Below are 23,062 nucleotides of genomic sequence, written 5' to 3' on the forward strand. Positions count from 1 at the left end.
TGATTTCATTTTCCCTGTACTCTGCCAACAAACCAAAGTCTACCATCCGCTTTACCCATGACAGAGCCTATGTGATCATTCCATGTCATATCCCTAAGAAATGCTACAGCCAGTTATTTGTACGCTTCCAACTATGACTCATTCATATTACAGTTATGGGACACTACATTTTTTTTTTTTTTTGTGAAGTGCTCAACCTTACATTTATGAGCATTTAAAGTAAGCTGCCAATCTTTGCAGCACTTTGAAATCTTATTAAGGTCTGACTGAATATTTAAGCAGCTGCTTTCATACACTACTTCATTAACATACTTCCATGGGGCACACCCTAAGGCACCTCTACATCTGACAACAACTCTACATCCAAGATAACAAGCTGTATCCTCCCTACCAATAAATCCTCAATCCAGTCACGAATTTCACTTTGAATCCCATATGAATTTACTTTCGATAATAAGCATAAATGTGATACCAAGTCAAATGCTTTTCAAAAACTGAGACATACTGCATCTATGTGACTGCCTTGATCCATTGCTTACATAATTTCATGTGATAAAAGTGGAAGTTGGGTTTCATATCATCAATGTTCGTGGATTCCATGCCGATTAGCACAGAGGTGGTCATTCTGTTCAAGATACCTGATTATGTTTGAGTTCAGAATATGCTCCAAGATTCTACAATGAATGGATGTCAAAGATATTAGATGACAGTCCTGTGGATCACTTCTACTACCCTTCTTGCAGACAGGTGTGACTTGTCCTCCTTCCAGTTATTGGGCATGGTTTTCCATCTAACTGGAATATCCAAAACCAGCAAACAACCATCTTTTTCTGCTCCCTTAGTAAACCAAATGCTCTAATGAACTCAAAATTAATATAAAAATGTCCAGTTTCTGATTTAGAATTCCCGCCAGTCTTAAAAACGGCCATATATTTGATGTCGTGGGAAACCTATCTCTATCTGGCAAGATTGGATTCAACTGGGATTCACAAGCTTGCTAATACTGTCTCCCTCCCACCTTGCCATCACAAACAAAGAGATGTGTCACTGCAGTCTACGGTGCCAGTAAACTTTAATCAAAAGTGATGGTGTTATCAGTAACAGTGGCTAGTTTGTTAATGGTCAGTACAAAATAAAACAGTGGTGCCTCAAGGTGCAGTAACAATACTGTCCAGAACAGCAATTTGCCCTGTAAATAACTCTACACATGGTCCAAAATGAGAGTGAGGACACAGAATAAAATCACTAATTCAGCAGCATGAGCTTCCAACAAATGTTTTAATACCACAGGGTGCAGAGAAAAGAAGATAATGTATCTTGTGGGAGATTGAAACATAGACGGAAAAATGTTGGGGACAGTGAATATGAATAGTAACTAGCTACTCAGTTTTCAACAGCAGTAACACAAATTTGCCACCTCAAGACACAGAAGTGATTGACATCTCTCGTGGATCACAATGGCAGGATTCAATAAAATGGTACACAGTCTTCATGCGAGTGTGCTGGCCACAATGGCTGGGAGCTCGAATCTTGGCTAGTACCCACATGGGAACATGCATTTGCTGGTGGGAAAGAATGTCATGCACAGTGTAATGAACAGCTTTATATACTGTACTGTAGAGATGCCACAGCACTGGCAAGTTTCACGACTTTTTCAACAAGCATCTGAGAATGGACTCGGTACTGTGTACTGCACTATTAGAGATATGAAGTCCATAGATATGTGGCATGTCTGTCACAGTGTGTGCTCGGGATCAAACTCTGGTGTTGTAGCCCCAAGGAGAAGTAGAGAACTGAGAACTTGGTTAGGTCAACGCAAGTTTCTTGGTCTAATTAGCCAGCAACCACAACAGACATACTGAGGGTCCTATATCATCATATTTCAAGATATTTGTCATCATGTGTAACATTCGAAAGTAAATTTATTGATCTTCGTCATTCCCGTGTATTTGCAGATACCTCTGGTTTATCCGAGGCAGAATTCTAAGGTAATCGCTGCCCACTGACAATATTTAGAATAAAGTCTGATTGTTGATGCTGGCTGTGAGCACTCAGAATGGCAGATTAATGAAGTACAGTCTGAGAGTCCAAGCCTAGAGGCTGGACTGAGACAATAAGTGGACCAGCACTGTTCTGATGAAACTGTTAATTTGTTTGGAATATGATTACCAGCACAGCATTTGTTCTCCTTGGAATTTCAGTGGGAAAAGATTGATGTCATACGGTGGCAAGCAGAATATTGCTAAACTGTGTGTGTTTAAAATTGCTTGCTATGAGTAGTGCTCTCAGCAACAGACAGTACAGTTCATGATCTACTAATGTTGACTGTTCTTATTTGAACCAGTCATTATTTGCTTTATTAAATTATCAGCCATTGGAATGTGTCTCCTTTCATTAATGGTGTAGAGAAAGGCAATAATCATCGTACAATACCATGCACCCAATGGTGGTCTTATTAAGGGTGTTCAATCACATGGCAGAACCAAGAGTTTTGGGCAGAAGCAGACAGAGGTGTACGAAGAAACAACCCCAGTGCAAATGGCTGCAGAGAGCTAGGTGTGTAAGGTTAGGGCTTAAGTGCTAAAAAAACCAGTGTGCGATAAAGGGCTGCCACAAAGCCATACATCTAATCAACTTAAACGTCAAGTTACCCTCCATTTTGAGGCTATTGCACACAGTGACTGTTATTTTTACTTGTAAATAATAGATTTCAGCTATCAGTCATCCTTTGGAATTTTTATTGGCAGATCTAGATTTCAGCCAGAAACTAGCCATTCTCAATACACTATCATTTTTTATCAATGAATATTCAATGAACTGTGGATGAAGCCCGACCAACAGGCATTACATGCATTTATTAAAAATGATAGTGCATTGAGAATGGCTAGTTTCTAGCTGAAATCTAGATCTGCCAATAAAAATTCCAAAGGACAACTGATAGCTGAAATCTATTATTTACAACTTAAAGGTTGAAAGGTAACAGTACCGTCACATTAACTTTTTCTCTCTGGAGATTACGTGGAGTTGTTAAGAGTGCAAAGTCTGACACTGCTGAGAGTTACTCATCCACTGAGCATATAAAGACAAATGAGAAAAACAATTTTTCCTACAAGCAATTCATTTTGTGATTCCATTATTAAAGAGTCCATTATGGAGGTACGTACAGCAGAAATACTTATTAACTGGGACAGCAGCTATCAGTTGGTTAATGCATGGTATCCCATTATTTCCACAATTTGTTCTCAGTTAAGCCAAAAGTGTGCTGATGGCCACAGTGAATGGCAACCAGCCAGATGACTGAGTTTGAAATTTACAGCATAAAGGGTGCTACCTCCTGGTGGTGTGGTCGGTATTGTAATCACAATTGTGATGCATGCGCCAAACACATACTGTGCACAAATAAGTAGTGTGATGTGGGTGGCCAGTCGCAACCTTTGATAGCTGATCTGAAGATGTCTGGCTGGTGCCCAGATGAAGTGTCATGTGTGATAGTTAATGACAAATGGCCGCCCTCTTGAAACATCGAGTATTCAGTACACTGGGAAAATTTCAATATCACATTTGCGACAAATTCAAATGATAAGAAGTAAGGGAAAGAAGAAGCACTGAGTCAAACCACGAGACATACACAGAAAACTCAATTGGTGAGAACAATGCCAGTAGAATGGAGAAATCCAGGTTTGAGTTCCAGTCTAGCAAACACTTGTACTAGCCACAAATATTAAACCTAGTTTATTTAGTGCTTCCATTAGACCGGGTGCAGCACAGAAAATTCCTTATTTGAAAAGTGCATTATGTGGGCACACACATTTATGGATACTGGTAGTAATCAGAAAAAGAAACCAAGCCCTTCAAGAGCCACCAGGACACCAGAAACATTGAGCAAGTAAGGCTTGCGATTTTGAATTACCCCAAGCGATCTGCATGCAAACATGCACTGCTCTTGCAATTTCTGATCACACAGTAAGGCCAATTCTTCATGAAGACTTGAAATTTCATCCATACAAACTGGCAGTGGTGCACACACTTAATTCACACAACTTTGTTTCACAAAAAATGCATGTGACACCTTGTTAATCCACACAATTCTATTTCACAAAAAATGCATGTGAAACCTTGATTGAAAACCTGCCTTATGATGCCCTTGTGTTCTTCAGTGACAAGGCACATTTTAATTTTCCTGAATGGGTGAATAAAGAAAACATGCAATACTGGAGTGGTATGAATCCACAAGAATTTCATGGGCAGCCCCTGCATATAGAATATCTGACTGGTGTGCAATATCTACAATTGGTATTATTGGCCCAAGGTTTTTGAAAAGAACAATACGGCAGTTACCATCACTTCTGAGTGTTATGTCTAGATAAGTGAGGAGCTTTTTCTCACTGAACTTGAAGAAATGGATGTTGGAGATGTCTGGTTCTTATTGGTCTATCTTAACTTCTTAGTGTACACAAATCGTCCAAGGATCCAGGGTGAGCTGTGGAACAATATTTGTGCTGCTATTGGCAACACAGACAGAAAGATGCTGGATGAAGTTGATCGAAACTTCTGCTTTTGACTCTCCAAATGCATTGGGCAGAATGAAGGCCACCTTCAAGATACCATTTTCAAAACCTAATGAAATAAATCTTTGATTGTACCTCTGTGTAAAGAAATGAAAATTAAACTGTTATCACCAATACTTTCTGCTTTTTTTCTTTAAAAAAAAAATAATAAGAAAGTCCCTGCACCATGCCCTGTACTACCTTAATCTCAAGTTGACAAAAAAATTCCCATTCTGAGACACTAAAAACATAGTCAAATAAAAATTAATGATGATTGTGCACTTGATTAAGTCTAGTATTTTTCACTTCTCCACATAAGTAAATACATGTAGAAAATAAAATAAAGCTTGTGGTCTCTCCAGGACTTTCAACATTATAAACCATATGAAAACAAATACCATATACCAACACCTAACATAAAATTGTGTGAAACATCACTTGTAACTGAATTCCTTGTCCAACATAAAGTTTTTATTTGAGACAAGAAGGTTTATTGCACAGTTGAGCCAATTACATGGAAACACAGGGCTGTAGGTACATCAGCAGTAAAGTTCACCAACTGTATCTTCTGTGGCATGCCAAACTGCTCTTTTTTCCTTCTTTTAGAATTTATCATTGGTAATTTCTTAAACACAGTCAACTGATGACAGACACTGCCAAGGCCAACAGAAATTTTTAAGTCTAACTTGTAGAGGCGAAACAAGGTGATATGTTTCACATCATAACAAATTTGATAGCAGAACATCAATAATTAAACTGATGAAATAGATCAACATACCCAGAACACTAGCTGCCATCTTGTTACGAGTCACTAGTTCAGCATCTCTCAACCATCCTCCACAAGAACTACCTTCACGAAATTTCTGCAGCAATGGTGGACAGGAACACAGCACCACAAGTATCCTGAGTCCCCAGACAACTGTTGATGGATGCAGCTGGCCTTGGAGGAACAAGAGCACCCAGTCTAGACCAAGAACCTGGACGACCTCTTCGCAGAAGCTGTTAATGAAGCACAATGCTGTCACTAAATTATAGAAATGTAATTAACTCCTCACTCTGATTTTTCAATTACAATTAGACGGTATAGGAGCAACAACATATAAATTGGATATTTAATTTTAAAAATAAGACCAGATCAGTAATTTGACAACTAAAAAATTAAATTTCATTTGAGAATCAAAATTTATTCTTCTGAAAGTAATTCATGTCAATATTTTACAACCATGACTTATTAAAGTGATAGTTTCAAATACTAACAAAGAGATAGAGGGGCTGGCCAGTACTTACCTCAGCTCAGTACAGCCGATAGATACAAAAAAAACAGAACCGAAAATTTACGTTCCTAGCTTTCGGAACAAATGTTCCTTCATCAGGAAGGAGAGAGTGGAAGTGATAGTTTGGTAATATTCGCACCTGTCAGCACCTGCCTTCTGTGGAATGGGGATTATTACATACTTCTTGAAGTCCAAAGGTATTTCTCTAATCTCACACGTCTTGCACACCAGGTGGAATAGTTGTCTCATAGCTGGCTCTCCCAAGAATCTCAGCAGTTCTGACAGAATGTCGTTTAGTCCAGAGTCTTTCAACTTAGTTCTTTCAGTACTCTGTCAAATTCTTCTCACAGTATCGTACCAACCATCTCATCTTCATCTACTTCCTCTTTTCTTTCTATAATATTGCCTTCAGGTTCATTTCCCTAATATAGCCTCTCTATATACTCCTTCCACCTTTCAGCTTTCCCTTATTTGCTTTCCATCTGAGCTCTTAATATTAATACAGCTGTTTCTCTCTTCTCCAAAGGCCTCTTTAGTTTTCCTATAGGAAGTATCTACCCTTCCCCTAGTTACATATACTTCTATACCCTTGCATTTGTCCTCTAGCTGTTCCTGTTTAGCCATTTTGCACTTTCTCTCAATATCATATGTTGTATGCCCATATTATGTTTCACCTGCTTCATTCGCTGCATTTTTATATTTTCTCCTTTCATCAGTTACATTCTATATCTCCTGTGTTATCCAAGGATTTCTACTAGGCTTTGTCTTTTTAGCTGTTTGATCCTCTGCTGCTTTCACTATTCCATCTCCAAAAATACTCATTTGTCTTTCACTGAATACCTTCCTGCTGTTTCACTCAATCATTGCCTAATGCATCCTCAAACTCTCAACAACCTCTGGTTCTTTCAGCCTATCTAGGTCTCATCACCTTAATTTCCTAACCTTTCTCTACAATTTCTTTAGTTTTAATCTACTGTCCATAATCAATAAATTGTGGTCAGAGTCCACCACATCTGCCCTGGAAACATTTCATTACCTTATCATTACACAATCAATCTGAAATCTTTCACAGTTTCCATGTCTCTTCCAGGTATACAAACTTGTTTGATGATTCTTAAATCAAGTGTTACTGATGATTAAATTATGCTCTAGCAAAATGTGCTGATAGCCTCCTCAATATCGGAACCCTTTAAATAACTGAAGTGTGACTTCAACAATGTATTATTTGCTGTCAGAGTGTTAAGAAGCCAATTGTATATTATGTGATTTGTCAACTTGTCCTCACAATGATGCAGTTCACACATGAATATCTAGATGTTGATGTCCATTAGGCGCAATATTTCAGCAAGCGAGCATGCGGCTGTCATAAGGTCAACTGATGAATTGACTGCCTATGAGCTGATTTCCCCCCCAGCCCCTTTCCTCCAACTTGCCACTCGATCTGCCAACTGTGCCCAGGAGCAAGTATGCGGCTAGACACCATTATTGACACCTCACTGAGTTTGAATGAGGTCATATAATAAGGCTACAAGAAGCTGGATGTTTTTATCTGCAATATTGTTGAAAGACTTGGCAGGAACGTAGCCACTGTACATGATTACTAATAGTGATGGGTACAAGAAAGTATAATTGCAAGAAGATTGAACTCTGGACAGTCACCTGGCACTCCCACAGGGAAGGCCAGTGTGTTAGGTGTGTGGCTATGTCGCATGATACTGCCATTTGCACCAGCAATTTGAGCCGCAATAGGCATCGCAGTGACACTGAACTGTTACAAATGAGTTACTTGAAGGACAGCTCTGAGCCAGACACCCAGTAGCATGCATTCCACCGACTCCAAACCCTCGCCATTTATGACTTCGATGGTGTCAAGTGAGAGCTCGTTGGAAGGCAGGGTGGAGGCCTGTTGCATTTTCCGATGACAGATGGTTCTGCCTCAGTGCTAGTGATGGCCATGTGTTTGCTACGAGGAGACAAGCTGAGGGCCTGCAACCAACCTGTCTGCATGCTAGACACACTGGAATTACACCTGGAGTAATTGTATGGGCTGTGATTTCATATGACAGGAGGATCACTCTCATGATTATCCCACACATGCTGACTGCAAGTTTTTATGTCAATCTAGTGATTCTCTCTGTTGCGTTGTCATTGATGAACAACATTGCAGATGGTGTTTTTCAGTGTGATAATGCTTTTCCACAAAACACTGCTGTAACCAAACATGCTCTACGGAGAGTGAACATGTTGCTTTCGCCTGCTCGCTCACCAGATCTATCTCCAGTGGAGCACATATGGGACATCATCAGACGACAACTCCAGTGTCATTCACAACCAGCATTAACTTTCCTGTATTGATTGACCAAGCACAACAGGCATGGAACTCCATCCCACAAACTGACATCCGGCACCTGTACAACACTATGCATGCACGTTTACTTGCTCGCAGTCAACATTCTAGCAATGACATTGGTTATTAGTGTACCATCATTTCAAATTTGCAATAATTAATCTCACAGTTACATTAATGTCTGATATTGCAATGTTAAGCACTTAAATGTGTTACCTAGACAAATGTACACCTGAAATTTCATTACTCTACATTAATTATTCTTTGGTGTTATGATTTTTTTTTCTCCTTTCAGTGTATTAATATTTCCAACTCTTCCGACAGAAGAATTCAAGTGAGGTTAGTCATGGCGTCTCCCAACACTTACGAACTCAACATTTGTATTTCTTGACGCTTGAGCAATCTAAACTGATTCACACTCTACATAGCAGCCAACATATCTGCCAATACTTTTGCCTGGCCCAACCACAGTGTTTTCCCTGCTGAAATCTTTACAAAGGGATCCAAAATCTTCTATTATGTGACCCAGACCAGCACTAGTTCATGCTGCAAAAGTTGGCCTACACCTCAAGTATGAGAACTACCAAACAATGAAATTTTCTTTCTCTTTCCTGGATTCCCTAAATTCTTACTGTTCAATTTATCACTGAAAGTTACTTGTGACTGTCTACACTTACTTCTGCCTTAGGGCCTTCAGTTGCTTACTGAAGCAACAGGTAAAACTTATTTTTCATATTCACCAAAAAGCTGCCAGATGAAGTTCTAAGCTTGTTGTCATTCTCTACCCTTTTTTACCCTTGTCCCTCCTTAACCTGTCCAGATTTTTCCTAGCCTTATCTAATCCAGCTTGAAGTGCAGCAATTTTCCCCTAGTGTTCCACTATCTATCTATCTTCATTACACTATTCTTAAAAACCACTGAAGAGCTGCATTTACTTCCCCAAATTCCATGTCTTTATAGTCACAGCTGAGGCTCTGTTTTCAGAATAATCCCTTCGAAACATGGCTGGAGTAAAATATTTTTATTTTCTAATTGTTCACTGTATTTAACCTCTTGCCTATTCCAGAGACTGAAGCAACTTCTCCTCCCCACAGCATCTGTGTATGCACTCTTTCCAGTTTGCCAATTTTAATCTGACAAAGCAAGTGATGAAAATACCAAAAGACATAATTTAACAGTGTTAGTGATCCAGCTGTGGCTGGTAAGTGGAAATACTTCTTCTGTCATGTAGATCATTAATGTTTATTTTCACCATGGATTTCTGTAGTTGTGTGTGTTTCTTGCCAGTGGAGCATCAGGGCAAGTGTAACAGATCACTAAAAGCCCTCTCTACATACGCTTCTTTTCTAAATGTGTCTGTCTATTTCACAAAGTAGACAATCATTACTTCCACATGATATCAGTACAATATCATCATTTGCTTCTCTTAACTAGATCAAAATTTCCACAGATAATCAGTAGATAGTTTCTCTTTGTCTTTAAACAACACTTGTACTTTGAAACACAGTATGTCCTTCAGAAACAATTGCTCAGATGACAAACTTAAAAATCTAAATTACTAGAAGTAGTAGTAGTAGTAGTAGTAGTAGTAGTAGCAGCAGCAGCAGCAGCAGCAGCAGTAATAAACAGCACCACAGCCAGAGGTGGCTCTATGTCAACAATCCAAAATGCATGTCCTTATTACTGTAACTAAAAATGCTAAATTTCTCTACCTCTCTGCCACATATATCTTACAAAATATGATCATACTCACGTTGTACTAACAGCACTCCGTGGTGTGAACAGGAGAGAGTGGAGCAATTGTAAACATCGATTACGTAACACTATTCCTGTAATCATGTCAGATTCTTCTTCTCCATATATGGGTACTACTGCCATGAGACTCAGTTCATCTCCAGTAATGGCAGGCTGTTGCCTATTCTGACCTTCTTGCAACGTTATCTTCTTTTCATCTGCTGTAGGCGAAGTGGGAAGTGTTGCTGCTACAAATTGTCCAAACCTATGGAAAATATTAAATCCTTACTGTACACAGTGTTTTCTTCTTTTAAACAATCGAATTAAATAATACCCTTAATCCTAAACCATATTTTAATTTATTTTGAAATGCACAAAGTAGCTGCCACTTGTGGTTTTATTTATGGTGAGATGTTCTTTACTATTCTGAGTTACGGCTGTGCACATGTGCGCCTAATATGGCTAAATAAACTGTCTGGACTGATAATCTGATATTATTGGATTTTGAGTGAGTATTTTTTTTTCATATAAACACTAGATAGACAAACACATACTTAAAATGTATCTATTGGTAAGAAGGCTACACAGGACAATGGAGTGTAGTCACAGTTATACACAATGGAAATACTGCCTTATGGTGAACTCAAGAAATCTAGACACACTTAAACTAAACTAATCATATCTCACAATATAACTATTCACACCCTAATTGGGAGACAAAAGGATGGTGAAAATAGGGAAGAGTATTTGCAGACCCCCATGAACCATGGACCTTGCCGTTGGTGGGGAGGCTTGCGTGCCTCAGCGATACAGATGGCCGTACCGTAGGTGCAACCACAACGGAGGGATACCTGTTGAGAGGCCAGACAAACATGTGGTTCCTGAAGAGGGGCAGCAGCCTTTTCAGTAGTTACAGGGGCAACAATCTGGATGATTGACTGAACTGGCCTTGTAACATTAACCAAAACGGCCTTGCTGTGCTGGTACTGCGAACGGCTGAAAGCAAGGGGAAACTACAGCCGTAATTTTTCCTGAGAACATGCAGCTTTACTGTATGATTAAATGATGATGGCGTCCTCTTGGGTAAAATATTCTGGAGGTAAAATAGTCCTCCATTCGGATCTCCAGGTGGGGACTACTCAAGAGAACGTCATTATCAGGAGAAAGAAAACTGGCATTCTACGGATCGGAGCGTGGAATGTCAGATCCCTTAATCGGGCAGGTAGGTTAGAAAATTTAAAATGGGAAATGGATAGGTTAAAGTTAGATATAGTGGGAATTAGTGAAGTTCGGTGGCAGGAGGAACAAGACTTTTGGTCAGGTGATTACAGGGTTATAAATACAAAATCAAATAGGGGTAATGCAGGAGTAGGTTTAATAATGAATAAAAAAATAGGAGTGCGGGTAAGCTACTACAAACAGCATAGTGAACGCATTATTGTGGCCAAGATAGACACAAAGCCCATGCCTACTACAGTAGTACAAGTTTATATGCCAACTAGCTCTGCAGATGATGAAGAAATAGATGAAATGTATGACGAGATAAAAGAAATTATTCAGGTAGTGAAGGGAGATGAAAATTTAATAGTCATGGGTGACTGGAATTCGTCAGTAGGAAAAGGGAGAGAAGGAAACATAGTAGATGAATATGGATTGGGGGGAAGGAAAGAGAGAGGAAGCCGCCTTGCAGAATTTTGCACAGAGCATAACTTAATCATAGCTAACACTTGGTTCAAGAATCATAAAAGATCCTGGAGATACTAAAAGGTATCAGATAGATTATATAATGGTAAGACAGAGATTTAGGAACCAGGTTTTAAACTGTAAGACATTTCCTGGGGCAGATGTGGATTCTGACCACAATCTATTGGTTATGAACTGCAGATTGAAACTGAAGAAACTGCAAAAATGTGGGAATTTAAGGAGATGGGACCTGGATAAACTGAAAGAACCACAGGTTGTACAGAGTTTCAGGGAGAGCATAAGGGAACAATTGACAGGACTGGGGGAAAGAAATACAGTAGAAGAAGAATGGGTAGCTTTGAGGGATGAAGTAGTGAAGGCAGCAGACGATCAAGTAGGTAAAAAGACGAGGGCTAATAGAAATCCTTGGGTAACAGAAGAAATATTGAATTTAATTGATGAAAGGAGAAAATATAAAAATGCAGTAAATGAAGCAGGCAAAAAGGAATACAAACGTCTCAAAAATGATATCGACAGGAAGTGCAAAATGGCTAAGCAGGGATGGCTAGAGGACAAATGTAAGGATGTAGAGGCTTGTCTCACTAGGGGTAAGATAGATACTGCCTGCAGGAAAATTAAAGAGACCTTTGGAGATAAGAGAACCACTTGCATGAATATCAAGAGCTCAGATGGCAACCCAGTTCTAAGCAAAGAAGGGAAGGCAGAAAGGTGGAAGGAGTATATAGAGGGTTTATACAAGGGCGATGTACTTGAGGACAATATTATGGAAATGAAAGAGGATGTAGATGAAGATGGAATGGGAGATAAGATACTGCGTGAAGAGTTTGACAGAGCACTGAAAGACCTGAGTCGAAACAAGGCCCCGGGAGCAGACAACATTCCATTAGAACTACTGATGGCCTCGGGAGAGCCAGTCATGACAAAACTCTACCATCTGGTGAGCAAGATGTATGAGACAGGCGAAATACCCTCAGACTTCAAGAAGAATATAATAATTCCAATCCCAAAGAAAGCAGGTGTTGACAGATGTGAAAATTACCGAACTATCAGTTTAATAAGTCACAGCTGCAAAATACTAACGCGAATTCTTTACAGATGAATGGAAAAACTGGTAGAAGCCGACCTCGGGGAAGATCAGTTTGGATTCCGTAGAAATGTTGGAACACGTGAGGCAATACTGACCTTACGACTTATCTTAGAAGAAAGATTAAGAAAAGGCAAACCTACGTTTCTAGCATTTGTAGACTTAGAGAAAGCTTTTGACAATGTTAACTGGAATACTCTCTTTCAAATTCTGAAGGTGGCAGGGGTAAAATACAGGGAGCGAAAGGCTATTTACAATTTGTACAGAAACCAGATGGCAGTTATAAGAGTCAAGGGGCATGAAAGGGAAGCAGTGGTTGGGAAAGGAGTGAGACAGGGTTGTAGCCTTTCCCCGATGATATTCAATCTGTATATTGAGCAAGCAGTAAAGGAAACACAAGAAAAATTCGTAGTAGGTATCAAAATTCATGGAGAAGTAGTAAAAACTTTGAGGTTCGCCGATGACATTGTAATTCTGTCAGAGACAGCAAAGGACTTGGAAGAGCAGTTGAACGGAATGGACACTGTCTTGAAAGGAGGATATAAGATGAACATCAACAAAAGCAAAACGAGGATAATGGAATGTAGTCAAATTAAGTCGGGTGATGCTGAGGGAATTAGATTAGGAAATGAGACACTTAAAGTAGTAAAGGAGTTTTGCTATTTAGGGAGTAAAATAACTGATGATGGTCGAAGCAGAGAGGATATAAAATGTAGACTGGCAATGGCAAAGAAAGCGTTTCTCAATAAGAGAAACTTGTTAACATCGAGTATAGATTTAAGTGTCAGGAAGTCGTTTCTGAAAGTATTTGTACGGAGTGTAGCCATGTATGGAAGTGAAACATGGACGATATCTAGTTTGGACAAGAAGAGAATAGAAGCTTTCGAAATGTGGTGCTACAGAAGAATGCTGAAGATAAGGTGGGTAGATCACATAACTAATGAGGAGTTATTGAGTAGGATTGAGGAGAAGAGGAGTTTGTGGCACAACTTGACTAGAAGAAGGGATCGGTTGGTAGGACATGTTTTGAGGCATCGAGGGATCACAAATTTAGCATTGGAGGGCACCGTGGAGGGTAAAAATCGTAGAGGGAGACCAAGAGATGAATACACTAAGCAGAATCAGAAGGATGTAGGTTGCAGTAGGTACTGGGAGATGAAGAAGCTTGCACAGGATAGAGTAGCATGGAGAGCTGCATCAAACCAGTCTCAGGACTGAAGACTACAACAACAACAACAACAACAACAACATTTGCAGACCTTGAGTCATGCAACAACTCGCCCCAAAATAGTATTCTCATGAAAAGCAAAGGTCAGGTTTGAGTTTTGGTCTGGCGTACGATCAAAAAGTTTTGAAAAAACACAGTCAGGGCAGACTGAAAGATTCATTCTGGAATGGCATGTACAATGTTGATAATCTATTCTCTACCATGTCTGTTCTCTCTGAGATGCTATAGTAGCAACATATCAGGAGAGGGGCAGCTTAACAAACAGGAAAAAGGCACTTACAAAATGGAGCTTTTATTCAGCCTGTGGGGCATAATTTAATAATTCCACAAGTAAAAATGTTGACCAAGAAAGGTATGAATTATTCAGTTTTGAATTTGGTGTGCACAGTTTGAATCTATCAGGAAGGTTTTCCCTCTCAACATGTCCAGTAAGCCTTCCCTGAGCCCGGCTCTGAGTGTCTTCCCCGAAATCTACCCGTTTTCCTAGACCACTCCAGTCCTTTTCCTTCACCCCTCTTCCTTCCCCTTCAAACCTTCTGCCTGAAGGAGACACTGGCTCAGAAAGATTGCCTAGTTAGAATCTCTTACATGTGTTTTCTACCACTGTTTGGTGAGTATTTTTTTATCCATCCAATTACCTCATTTTATCAGGAAGTTTTGTTACAAACAATCCTGTTGGAAGAACATCTGCAACTGAGCATTATAGCAGAGGTTGAAAATACCACTTCAGTTGTAAATTACTTTATTTTCACACGACCAGTTTCAGACTGTTATAAGCCCATCCTCAGGTGTCATAGCTGTGCTGTGGTCCGCAAGTGCCGCATGTACCGAGCGCAGTGTCCTGCCTATGAGTGCAGAACAGCATACGCAGCACAATGCGCCTGGTAAACGCGGTGCTCGGGGACCACAGCACAGCAATGACACCTGAGGATAGGCTTCTAACAGTCCGAAACCGGTCGTGTGAAAAGAAAGTAATTTACAACTGAAGCGGTATTTTCAACCTCTGAGGAAGTTTTGTGACAGCATTGATTCCGCTACCAAGTGAGAGAATCATTCAGGATATACCTTACCATCTAAGTCCTGGAACACAGAGGAATTTGCATTTTACCTCTATAGTACTATGGATGAACTGCTTTGAATGACATTGACATTCTTTAATGTTCAGAACACAGTTCCAATTTTAAAAAGTTTATGAACTATGCAGCAAATATTTACTTTATAATAAATAACATTTTATTTAACCACAAACACAACAATACTGCAAGAATTTGAAGTTCATAATACTGATAACAATAAAAGCTAATTACAGTCTATTTTACCAACTATGCAAGCATTTCAAATTTATGGTAATGAGCACTAATGCCATGAAAATGTCATTTTTTATTGTAATTATATGCTATGAGCTACTGTTATTGCTAGAATACTGGCATTACCTCAGTATTTTAGTAACAAAATTAGTAGTAATATATTACCACTGACCCTAGAAGGTCAGAATGCCTCGGTGTTCCCGCCAGAAGGGTGCCGAGCAGTTGTAACAAGACCTGCCGCGTGGGAGCACACGACACAGAAGGCAGGACTAACAGCAGGCGGGGCACTAGGCCGAGGTCTCTCACTGTACGCAAATTGGCACGCTTCTCACTAGACTCCGAGACTAGCTCCAGGAGGTGCTCGAACAGAGAACGCTGGAGTTCACCTGGGGCTTCGTGCCAAACCTAAAACATATTGCTGAAATCACAACTACTTTCCAAATAAGGATAAAAAAACTGCACATCAATCTGAAAAGTTCACACACCAGGACTTTTGCCTGACCTCATCTTCACTACAGGTCAATCTGGAAAGTTCACACACCAGGACTTTTGCCTGACCTCATCTTCACTACAGGTCTGTCCCTGATGGAATGTAACAATACTATGACAAGGAAAGTTGCGAAGATGCTGAGTCGAAGATAGGCACAACAAAAAGACTGTCACAATATAAGCTTTCAGCCTGCAACGCCTTCGTCAAAAACACACACACATGTGCAAACCCAACTTACACACATAGTGTCAGGCAACTGTAGCCACGTTGCAAGCAGCAGCAGCGTATGATGGGAGTGACGACTGGGTGGGGTTAAGGTGGAGGCTGTGGTGGGGAGGGGGAAGGGGAGTGCTGCAGGTTTGACGGAGGACAGGCGAGAGGTGGGGGGGGGGGGGGAGGGGGGGGGGAGGGGGGGGAGGGGGGGCTAGCAGAGAAGGAGAAAAGTAGCCAACCTTGTACAAAAACAAATCTCCCGTGCCTTATCATTCCAGTCTCCTACCACCTCCCAAAGGCCCACCATCTGGCCACAGAGGAGGATTCCCCCCATAACTCATTACCACCCAGCCGTTACATTCTCTGCCAAGGTTTCGACTACCTCTTGACATGCCCTGAAATGAGAAATGTCCTGCCCACTATCCTTCCCACCCCTCTCACAGTGGTATTCTGCCACCCACCGAACCTACACTATATACTCGTCCTTCCCTACACAATCCCTGCTCCCAACTCCCTACCTCATGGCTCATACCCCTGTAATAGACCTAGATGCAAGACCTGTCCCATACATCCTCCCACCACCACCCACTCCAGTCCAGTCACAAACATCACCTTTCCCGTCAAAGGCAGGCCTACCTGTGAAACCAATCATGTGATCTACAAGATATGCTGCAACTACTGCGCTGCATTCTATGTGGGCATGGCAACCAACAAACTGTCTGTCCATATAAATGGTCACTGACAAACTGTGGCCAAGAAACAAGTGGACCATCCAGTTGCTGAGCACGCTGCCAAACATGACAGCCTTTATTTCAATGACTGCTTCACAGCCTGTGCCATATTGATCCTTTCCACCAACACCAGCTTTTCTGAAATGCGCACGTGGGAACTTTCCCTGCAATATATCCTATGTTCCTGTAACCTTTGTTAGTCATTGTCCTCAGTCATCCAGCCTCCCTCTTCCCATTCCAGCATTATGCAGCCCTCATTCCACCATCACACTCCCCCAGTCTTTCTACTTCGCTCCTTTTCTGCCTCCATTCCTTCCCCATCTCTCCACTGCCCTCCGTCTACCCTCCCAACTGCACATAGCTGCCCTACCCTCTCTCCACCTCATCCCTGGCGCTCCCCAGCTGCACTGCTCTGGCTTTCACCCCTACTCTACTATCCCTCCCCCTCCCTGCCCCAGCCTCCTCCTTACACCCAACAAGTCGCCACTCCCACCATGCACTGGTGCTGCTACTCACAGTATGGCTACAGTTACCTGAGAATGCAGTCGTGTGTGTGTGTGAGTTGCATTTGTGTGTGTGTGTGTGTGTGTGTGTGTGTGTGTGTGTGTCAGTTGATGAAGACCTCAGAAGCCAAAAGCTTTATTTATGACAGCCTTTTTGTTGTGTCTATCTGTGACTCAGCATCTTCTCTATATGGTGAGTGGCAACTTTCCTTTTCATAATATTGTTACAGGTGTGTACCTCTTATCCTGAGCTCAGAGTGAGCTGACATTCCTTTGAATCTTCACAAACCTATTCCTCTCCCCTTCCTCAGGAAGGAGCTATTAGTTTTTCTAACTAGGAAGTTTATCATTTTTACTTTTATATTGGTCTATCAGCAGTACTATACAATTCACTTCCTGAAGGTTAAGTATTGGCCAACAGTTCTGTCACGAAGTAAACATTCCAATGCACACACATCATAACAAGCTGATCATCAGCAAATGACATTAAAAATTTTACCTAGTATTACTAATGACTCATTTCTGAAAATGGTGTTTTGGAAGAAGAAGAAGTCATTTAGAAGTTCATACAAACACACCTACAGAAAAAAATGAGCTATTGCTTTTGGGATGGTAGGAGTGCTAAGAGTAATCTGAACTGTCCTGAAAATATTGAAAGCAAGATGCAGTATGTGGCTTTAAATATATATTTAGCACTTATTACAATAAAACTGACCCCCACTCCCCTCGAGTCAGTTTTTCTCCTAACACATATTTATAAGTAGCTAGTGATATTGTTTAGTTGAGGGAATCAATGAAATATTAGAGTCTGCAGAACATATGTTCACAGCGTACAACTCAGTAAGCTCTGCCTGGCTAACAACTAACCATCGTGATCCCAAATGCCGAAGGTATGTTAAAATTTTTTTACACATTTTCATTATATTTTCATCTTTCTTTCATCATTTGCCTTCAAATCATTAAGGGATAGAATAATCTCAATTCTTAATGTGCCTGTGTTGATATAATTGTCCAATAAAGTAGTGGCAGTTATTGACTGCAAGAGTCGACCGCCTAATATTTGAGAACAAACTTCTTTGAAAACTGTTGATCTCAGTGTGTTCCGAACTCTGTATTCGAGCGGATGTGTTTGTACCAACATGTTCGAAATAAAGTTAATTCATTATAAACGAGTGAATACTTAATGCTGTGTTCAATATTACCGTACGTAACATCTCGATCCCCATACTCGTGACCCCAACGTTCACGAATGCGGCTTACGACGCCAGAAATGTGTACTGGAACATCGCCATGGACAAACAATGCAGCAACCCTTTGTCGGATTTCTACGTCCATCAACTTCGCATCGCACCGCATCTGGATGCAGTGTACAGGAAGTGTAATTAGTGTGTAAATTCCCGACTCTTGTGTGAATCGTGCTTTTTGGTAACTTTCATCACCTTCCCACACGTCGACAATACGACCGAGGCGCACACGTTGTCCGTCGAAATCCGCTCAACGTGTCGGTAATTTCACTTCCGGACAGTGCAGTTTTCCTTCGCTGATTAATTTGGACAATTTTGACTTGCTTTTGTGTAATGAATTAACTTTGTGCAGTGCTTCGACATCAGACAATCATGCCAAACAATGGACTGCAACAAACAGGGACTATGTTGCAAATCCCAGTTCGCACGAACTCTGAACTATGGCTAAATGGCATGCCTGGTCGAATTTACAAATGCCCATCACGGCTACCGTGTTTTCCACGCCGCATACAAATTCGTTTGACCCAGTTTCCGCACAGCCCGTCTTCCAGAGTTCGAATGTTCGCGCCAACTCTTCCACCGCTTCTCCGCGCTTGTCCCTCATTTGCAGCATTCAACTACCAACATTTCTCTCGGACCAACTTCCAATGTGGTTCATGGCTGCGGAGTATATATTCTCCTCTTATGGCATCACCGACGAAAGTGAAAAATACCTCGTACTCTTCAGGCACCTAAAGGACTATCATTATATAATTACGGACATTACCTGTGACAATTTGAGTGACAAGTACACCAGAGTAAAAGCCGCTTTAATTCAGCACCTGTCACCAACATCACAAGAACAGTTTCATCAAGGAAATCCTACCGATCAACGACAATGCACCAATTACACCAATGAGAATGCTGGCTGTTTCTCAGTGCAACACTGGACGTGCCACACCTCCCTCTACGCAGCACTCGAGCTGCACCGACTCTGCCCGACAGCGACGTCACGGCCCCCGCCTGCTGGCTCACTGACCTCAACCCAGTCGAAACAAACAGCTGCGCAACATGCAATCCCGCCACAGCTACCGCACCCGCATCTTGTCAACAACTCACCGACACTGCGCACGCTTACCGCCCGGCCGTTCACTACTCAATTGCGCCCGCAACTTGTTCACCCACCACAGAAGATTTCAGCCGTATCAATGCTTCATACAGCAGTGAACGTGTTCTCACTCCGCCACCACCGAGTACTGAGTTTCACATTCGCTATCGCACACACGATCCCTTCTACTTGAACTGTTACATCAATACTGTGCTGCCGACCTTGTCGTGTATGCCAGGTTACCCTTTGATAGAGACAGATTCTGATTTCAACCCCATCTTACTCAGTGATACACAGCAGACTACTTCACGACATACATTTTCACCTGAACAACTGCGACAGCTACATGAGCAAATAGCGACATACAACTTGTTGGTACAAGATCAGTTACACATGCTGCAGCCAACACCGACCGACTGCTGACGATCTTTTGCCATTACTACCAGCTACAAATGATACCCTGACGATCACGCTACATGGATCTATGTCCCAGATGTCACAACTGCCATCATCACGCCGCCTCAAGTGGAAATTCTACGTTACTGATGTGATACAAGCAACTTATTTACGCCGCTGCCATCTTTCCTCGGTAGTTCCAGACACTTTATTTCTGTGCCACAGCATAACCAGCCACATTCCAGTGCCGCTTGCTTTGCCGCCCTCTTCACTACCTCCGCAGTGTACGACCAACACATCTTCCGTTACTGCTTCGACAAGTGAGCATCTTTCCGCTCCGACACATGACCGCGCATCAGTTTCGAACGAGCAGCTTGCAGCTTTACGACTCGACTGCAGCACTGACAGTGACAGCACACACGCAACTCCAGTTCCATCAAACTGTGTTGCCTCTCCGCCATGGACCAGTAGTTCATCCGCCAATTCGACTTCTTCATGTTCACATTATGTCTCATCGCCTTCCTGCTCCGACCTTGGTTTCGCCGACCACGTCCGCCTTCCACTACCTCTCGCCCTCGCCATGCATCATGGACAGGGCTCACAGCTACACCCCCCAAACTTTGATCATGGTTGTTCCACACATCAAAACACTGACACTGTCAACTCCACTTGGAACATCCTGCCATCTACCGCTGTAACATACTCACCGTCCACGGACTCTCAGGTGACGCTTCCATCTACACCGAAGTCATCCGCCGCCAAGGTCAATCATGTGTAGCTAGCTGTTTTCTCCCCTGCTGCGACATCAATCGCCTCTATAACTCCATCATTACCGCAACCTGTTAAGCCACAGCATGCTTGCTCCTTTATGTCATATGGCCAATAACAAACTGTTACCGGACACGTTGTACTTATCGCGGCACTTGCCGGCAAATACTTTGGCAATACATCACATTGCATCTTCGACACACTCCGCACCTTTGATCGGATCAAAACCCCGCTGCGCCGCACGGCATCAGCGCGACGATGTTCTCCCCACCGACACGCTGCTGCCTTCTGCTTCCACCGTGCCATCAGCAGCATGGCACGGTCAACCTGTGGACGCCTTCTGCACCTCCTTCCCTCTGCAGGTCACGCCTACCAAGACATCGAGAAACGGTCCGATCGCGCCTGCCACGACACGATCGGTCACGCGCCCCTGTGCCATCAGCCAGCCAGGTGCACACACGCCTCTCTTCATCCTCACCGTGCTCCGCACTACCGGCAGGGGCTCTGTGGCAGTTATCGACTGCAAGAGTCGACCGCCTCATCTTCGAGAACGAACTTCTTTGAAAACTGTTGATCTTGATCTCTGTGTGTTTCGAACTCTGTATTCGAGCTGATGTGTTTGCACTGACATGATCGAAATAAAGTTAATTCATTATAAACGAGCGAATACTTAATGTTGGGTTCGATATTACCGTACATAACATCTCGATCCTCACAAAGTGAATGTAGTTTTTTAGCTCTTTATTTACAAATATTTTAAAACATTATAAAGATGAACGTAGAGATTCACAGCTGTACTCACTTTTCACTATATTCAACAAAAACAAAAATTATGAGCCAAAAAATCTGCATTTTAAATTTGCATATAAAATTATCCTGCCTATAATAAAGCTACCAACAAGGCAATGTCTGTACCTCCACATCACAGAGGAGATCATGGAATGCAGTTGTGTTTGGAATAGTAGAACTTTCACGGCCACTGTCAACTGTTCCAACAAGGCTGAAGGTTAAATGTAGTATGTGGCTATTCAGAAGAGGGCGCTTCTTGCGCAACAGCATAGCTAATGTCTGGTACCCACGGCGACGGTCCATTTCTAACTGTGCTGATCTGTTGCTGCGAACGACACACACAAGTGCCTTGACTGCAGCATACAAACTTTCCACATCTTGAGCCATAGCGATTAACCCTGTACCGAGAAAACAAGCTTAATTAGCTCATACAGTCTGACACAGACATGTGAGAAAACACTGAAACACTAACACTATTTTAATGTCATTCTACATCTTCTTCGCTGACTTAACATCTACCTACAGTTTCATACCTAGTAGAACAGAACAGCCTCCAACATTGTCAACCATTTTGGTAACTGGTCTCGGGGAGAAGACACGCACTCCCAAGTACCCGATAACAACACCTCCAAGAGAGCGTGCAGGGCCACTCAAATGACCGGCAGAGTTATGCAGTATCCTAATTGGTGTAGCATTTTCATGAGATGACATACCAAGCTGAAACACATTTTGCAGATTTATGTCAAAACTTTAACAAGTTTTTAATGTAAGGCTATAATCTCCAAACATTTTCAGGCTACAACTTCATTATTTCAAGCGAAATTCCCCTCACTGACAACTTTAGGCCCTGGTTCATTCTACACATCTTCAGTAAACATTAAAGATTACAAAATACACTACAAGGACACAATATATTTCTGACAACACAATACCCTAGACTTAAAATTCATAACTGGCACAACCAGTTTGATAATGCATACTACACATTTAACATTCAATACACACATGCAATACTAACGCACCTCTACTCGAAAAAGAAGGGAAAAGAAGTCATACATACCTGTTTGGCAATTGCTTTATTGTCAGCTCTACTGTATACTTTTCTGATCTTTGCCAATGTAAGCTGTGACACAGCTTTTGCATTTAATCCAAATATTACTTTCTCCTCTGCGATTAATGATGGTAGTGGTTCAATCCCTAACAAAAGGGAAGACCACTGTAAAACACAAAAACTACTACAACTGACAAAATATTATTTTATCTATCAATTTTCTCTTTTAAGAACACATTAGCCCACCACCTAGTAGTCTAAAACGAGTAACAGTTAAGGCATTGCTTTATAATGTTTATGAAAAAGGTAAAAACACATTTTTATTTATAATCATTATTATAAAATTTCCCAGTACCATGTACCACAATTGAAAAGGAGGCATGCAAATCCTGCTACAGAAAGAAAGGTGTTGACTAATTGTAGCAGTGCACAAGTTTTCCACATTACAATAACCTAATATTTGATCTGTAAACTAAAAGATGTATTATTACATGTGAAGAATAAGTAATAATTAATCGTGGGCACAGGCACTTTAAAACTAACTTGAATTTCCAACTTTCAGAAT

The 23,062-nt window shown here is 41.4% G+C and overlaps 1 protein-coding gene across 1 annotated transcript in view; it reads right to left on the reverse strand.

Annotated features, from left to right (window-relative positions):
- Positions 1-23,062, reverse strand: part of LOC124619168 (WD repeat and FYVE domain-containing protein 3) — a 297,546-nt gene that overhangs the window by 134,767 nt on the left and 139,717 nt on the right. The window contains exons 22-27 of the mRNA XM_047145406.1: positions 22,507-22,643; positions 21,980-22,163; positions 21,573-21,844; positions 15,398-15,630; positions 9,922-10,167; positions 5,326-5,546 (exon numbers count right to left, since the gene is read on the reverse strand). Coding sequence (XP_047001362.1) covers positions 5,326-5,546; positions 9,922-10,167; positions 15,398-15,630; positions 21,573-21,844; positions 21,980-22,163; positions 22,507-22,643 — 1,293 coding nt within the window. The remainder of the gene's footprint in view (positions 1-5,325; positions 5,547-9,921; positions 10,168-15,397; positions 15,631-21,572; positions 21,845-21,979; positions 22,164-22,506; positions 22,644-23,062) is intronic.

Source organism: Schistocerca americana, chromosome 1 (assembly GCF_021461395.2).
Source record: "Schistocerca americana isolate TAMUIC-IGC-003095 chromosome 1, iqSchAmer2.1, whole genome shotgun sequence".
Taxonomy (NCBI): domain Eukaryota; kingdom Metazoa; phylum Arthropoda; class Insecta; order Orthoptera; family Acrididae; genus Schistocerca; species Schistocerca americana.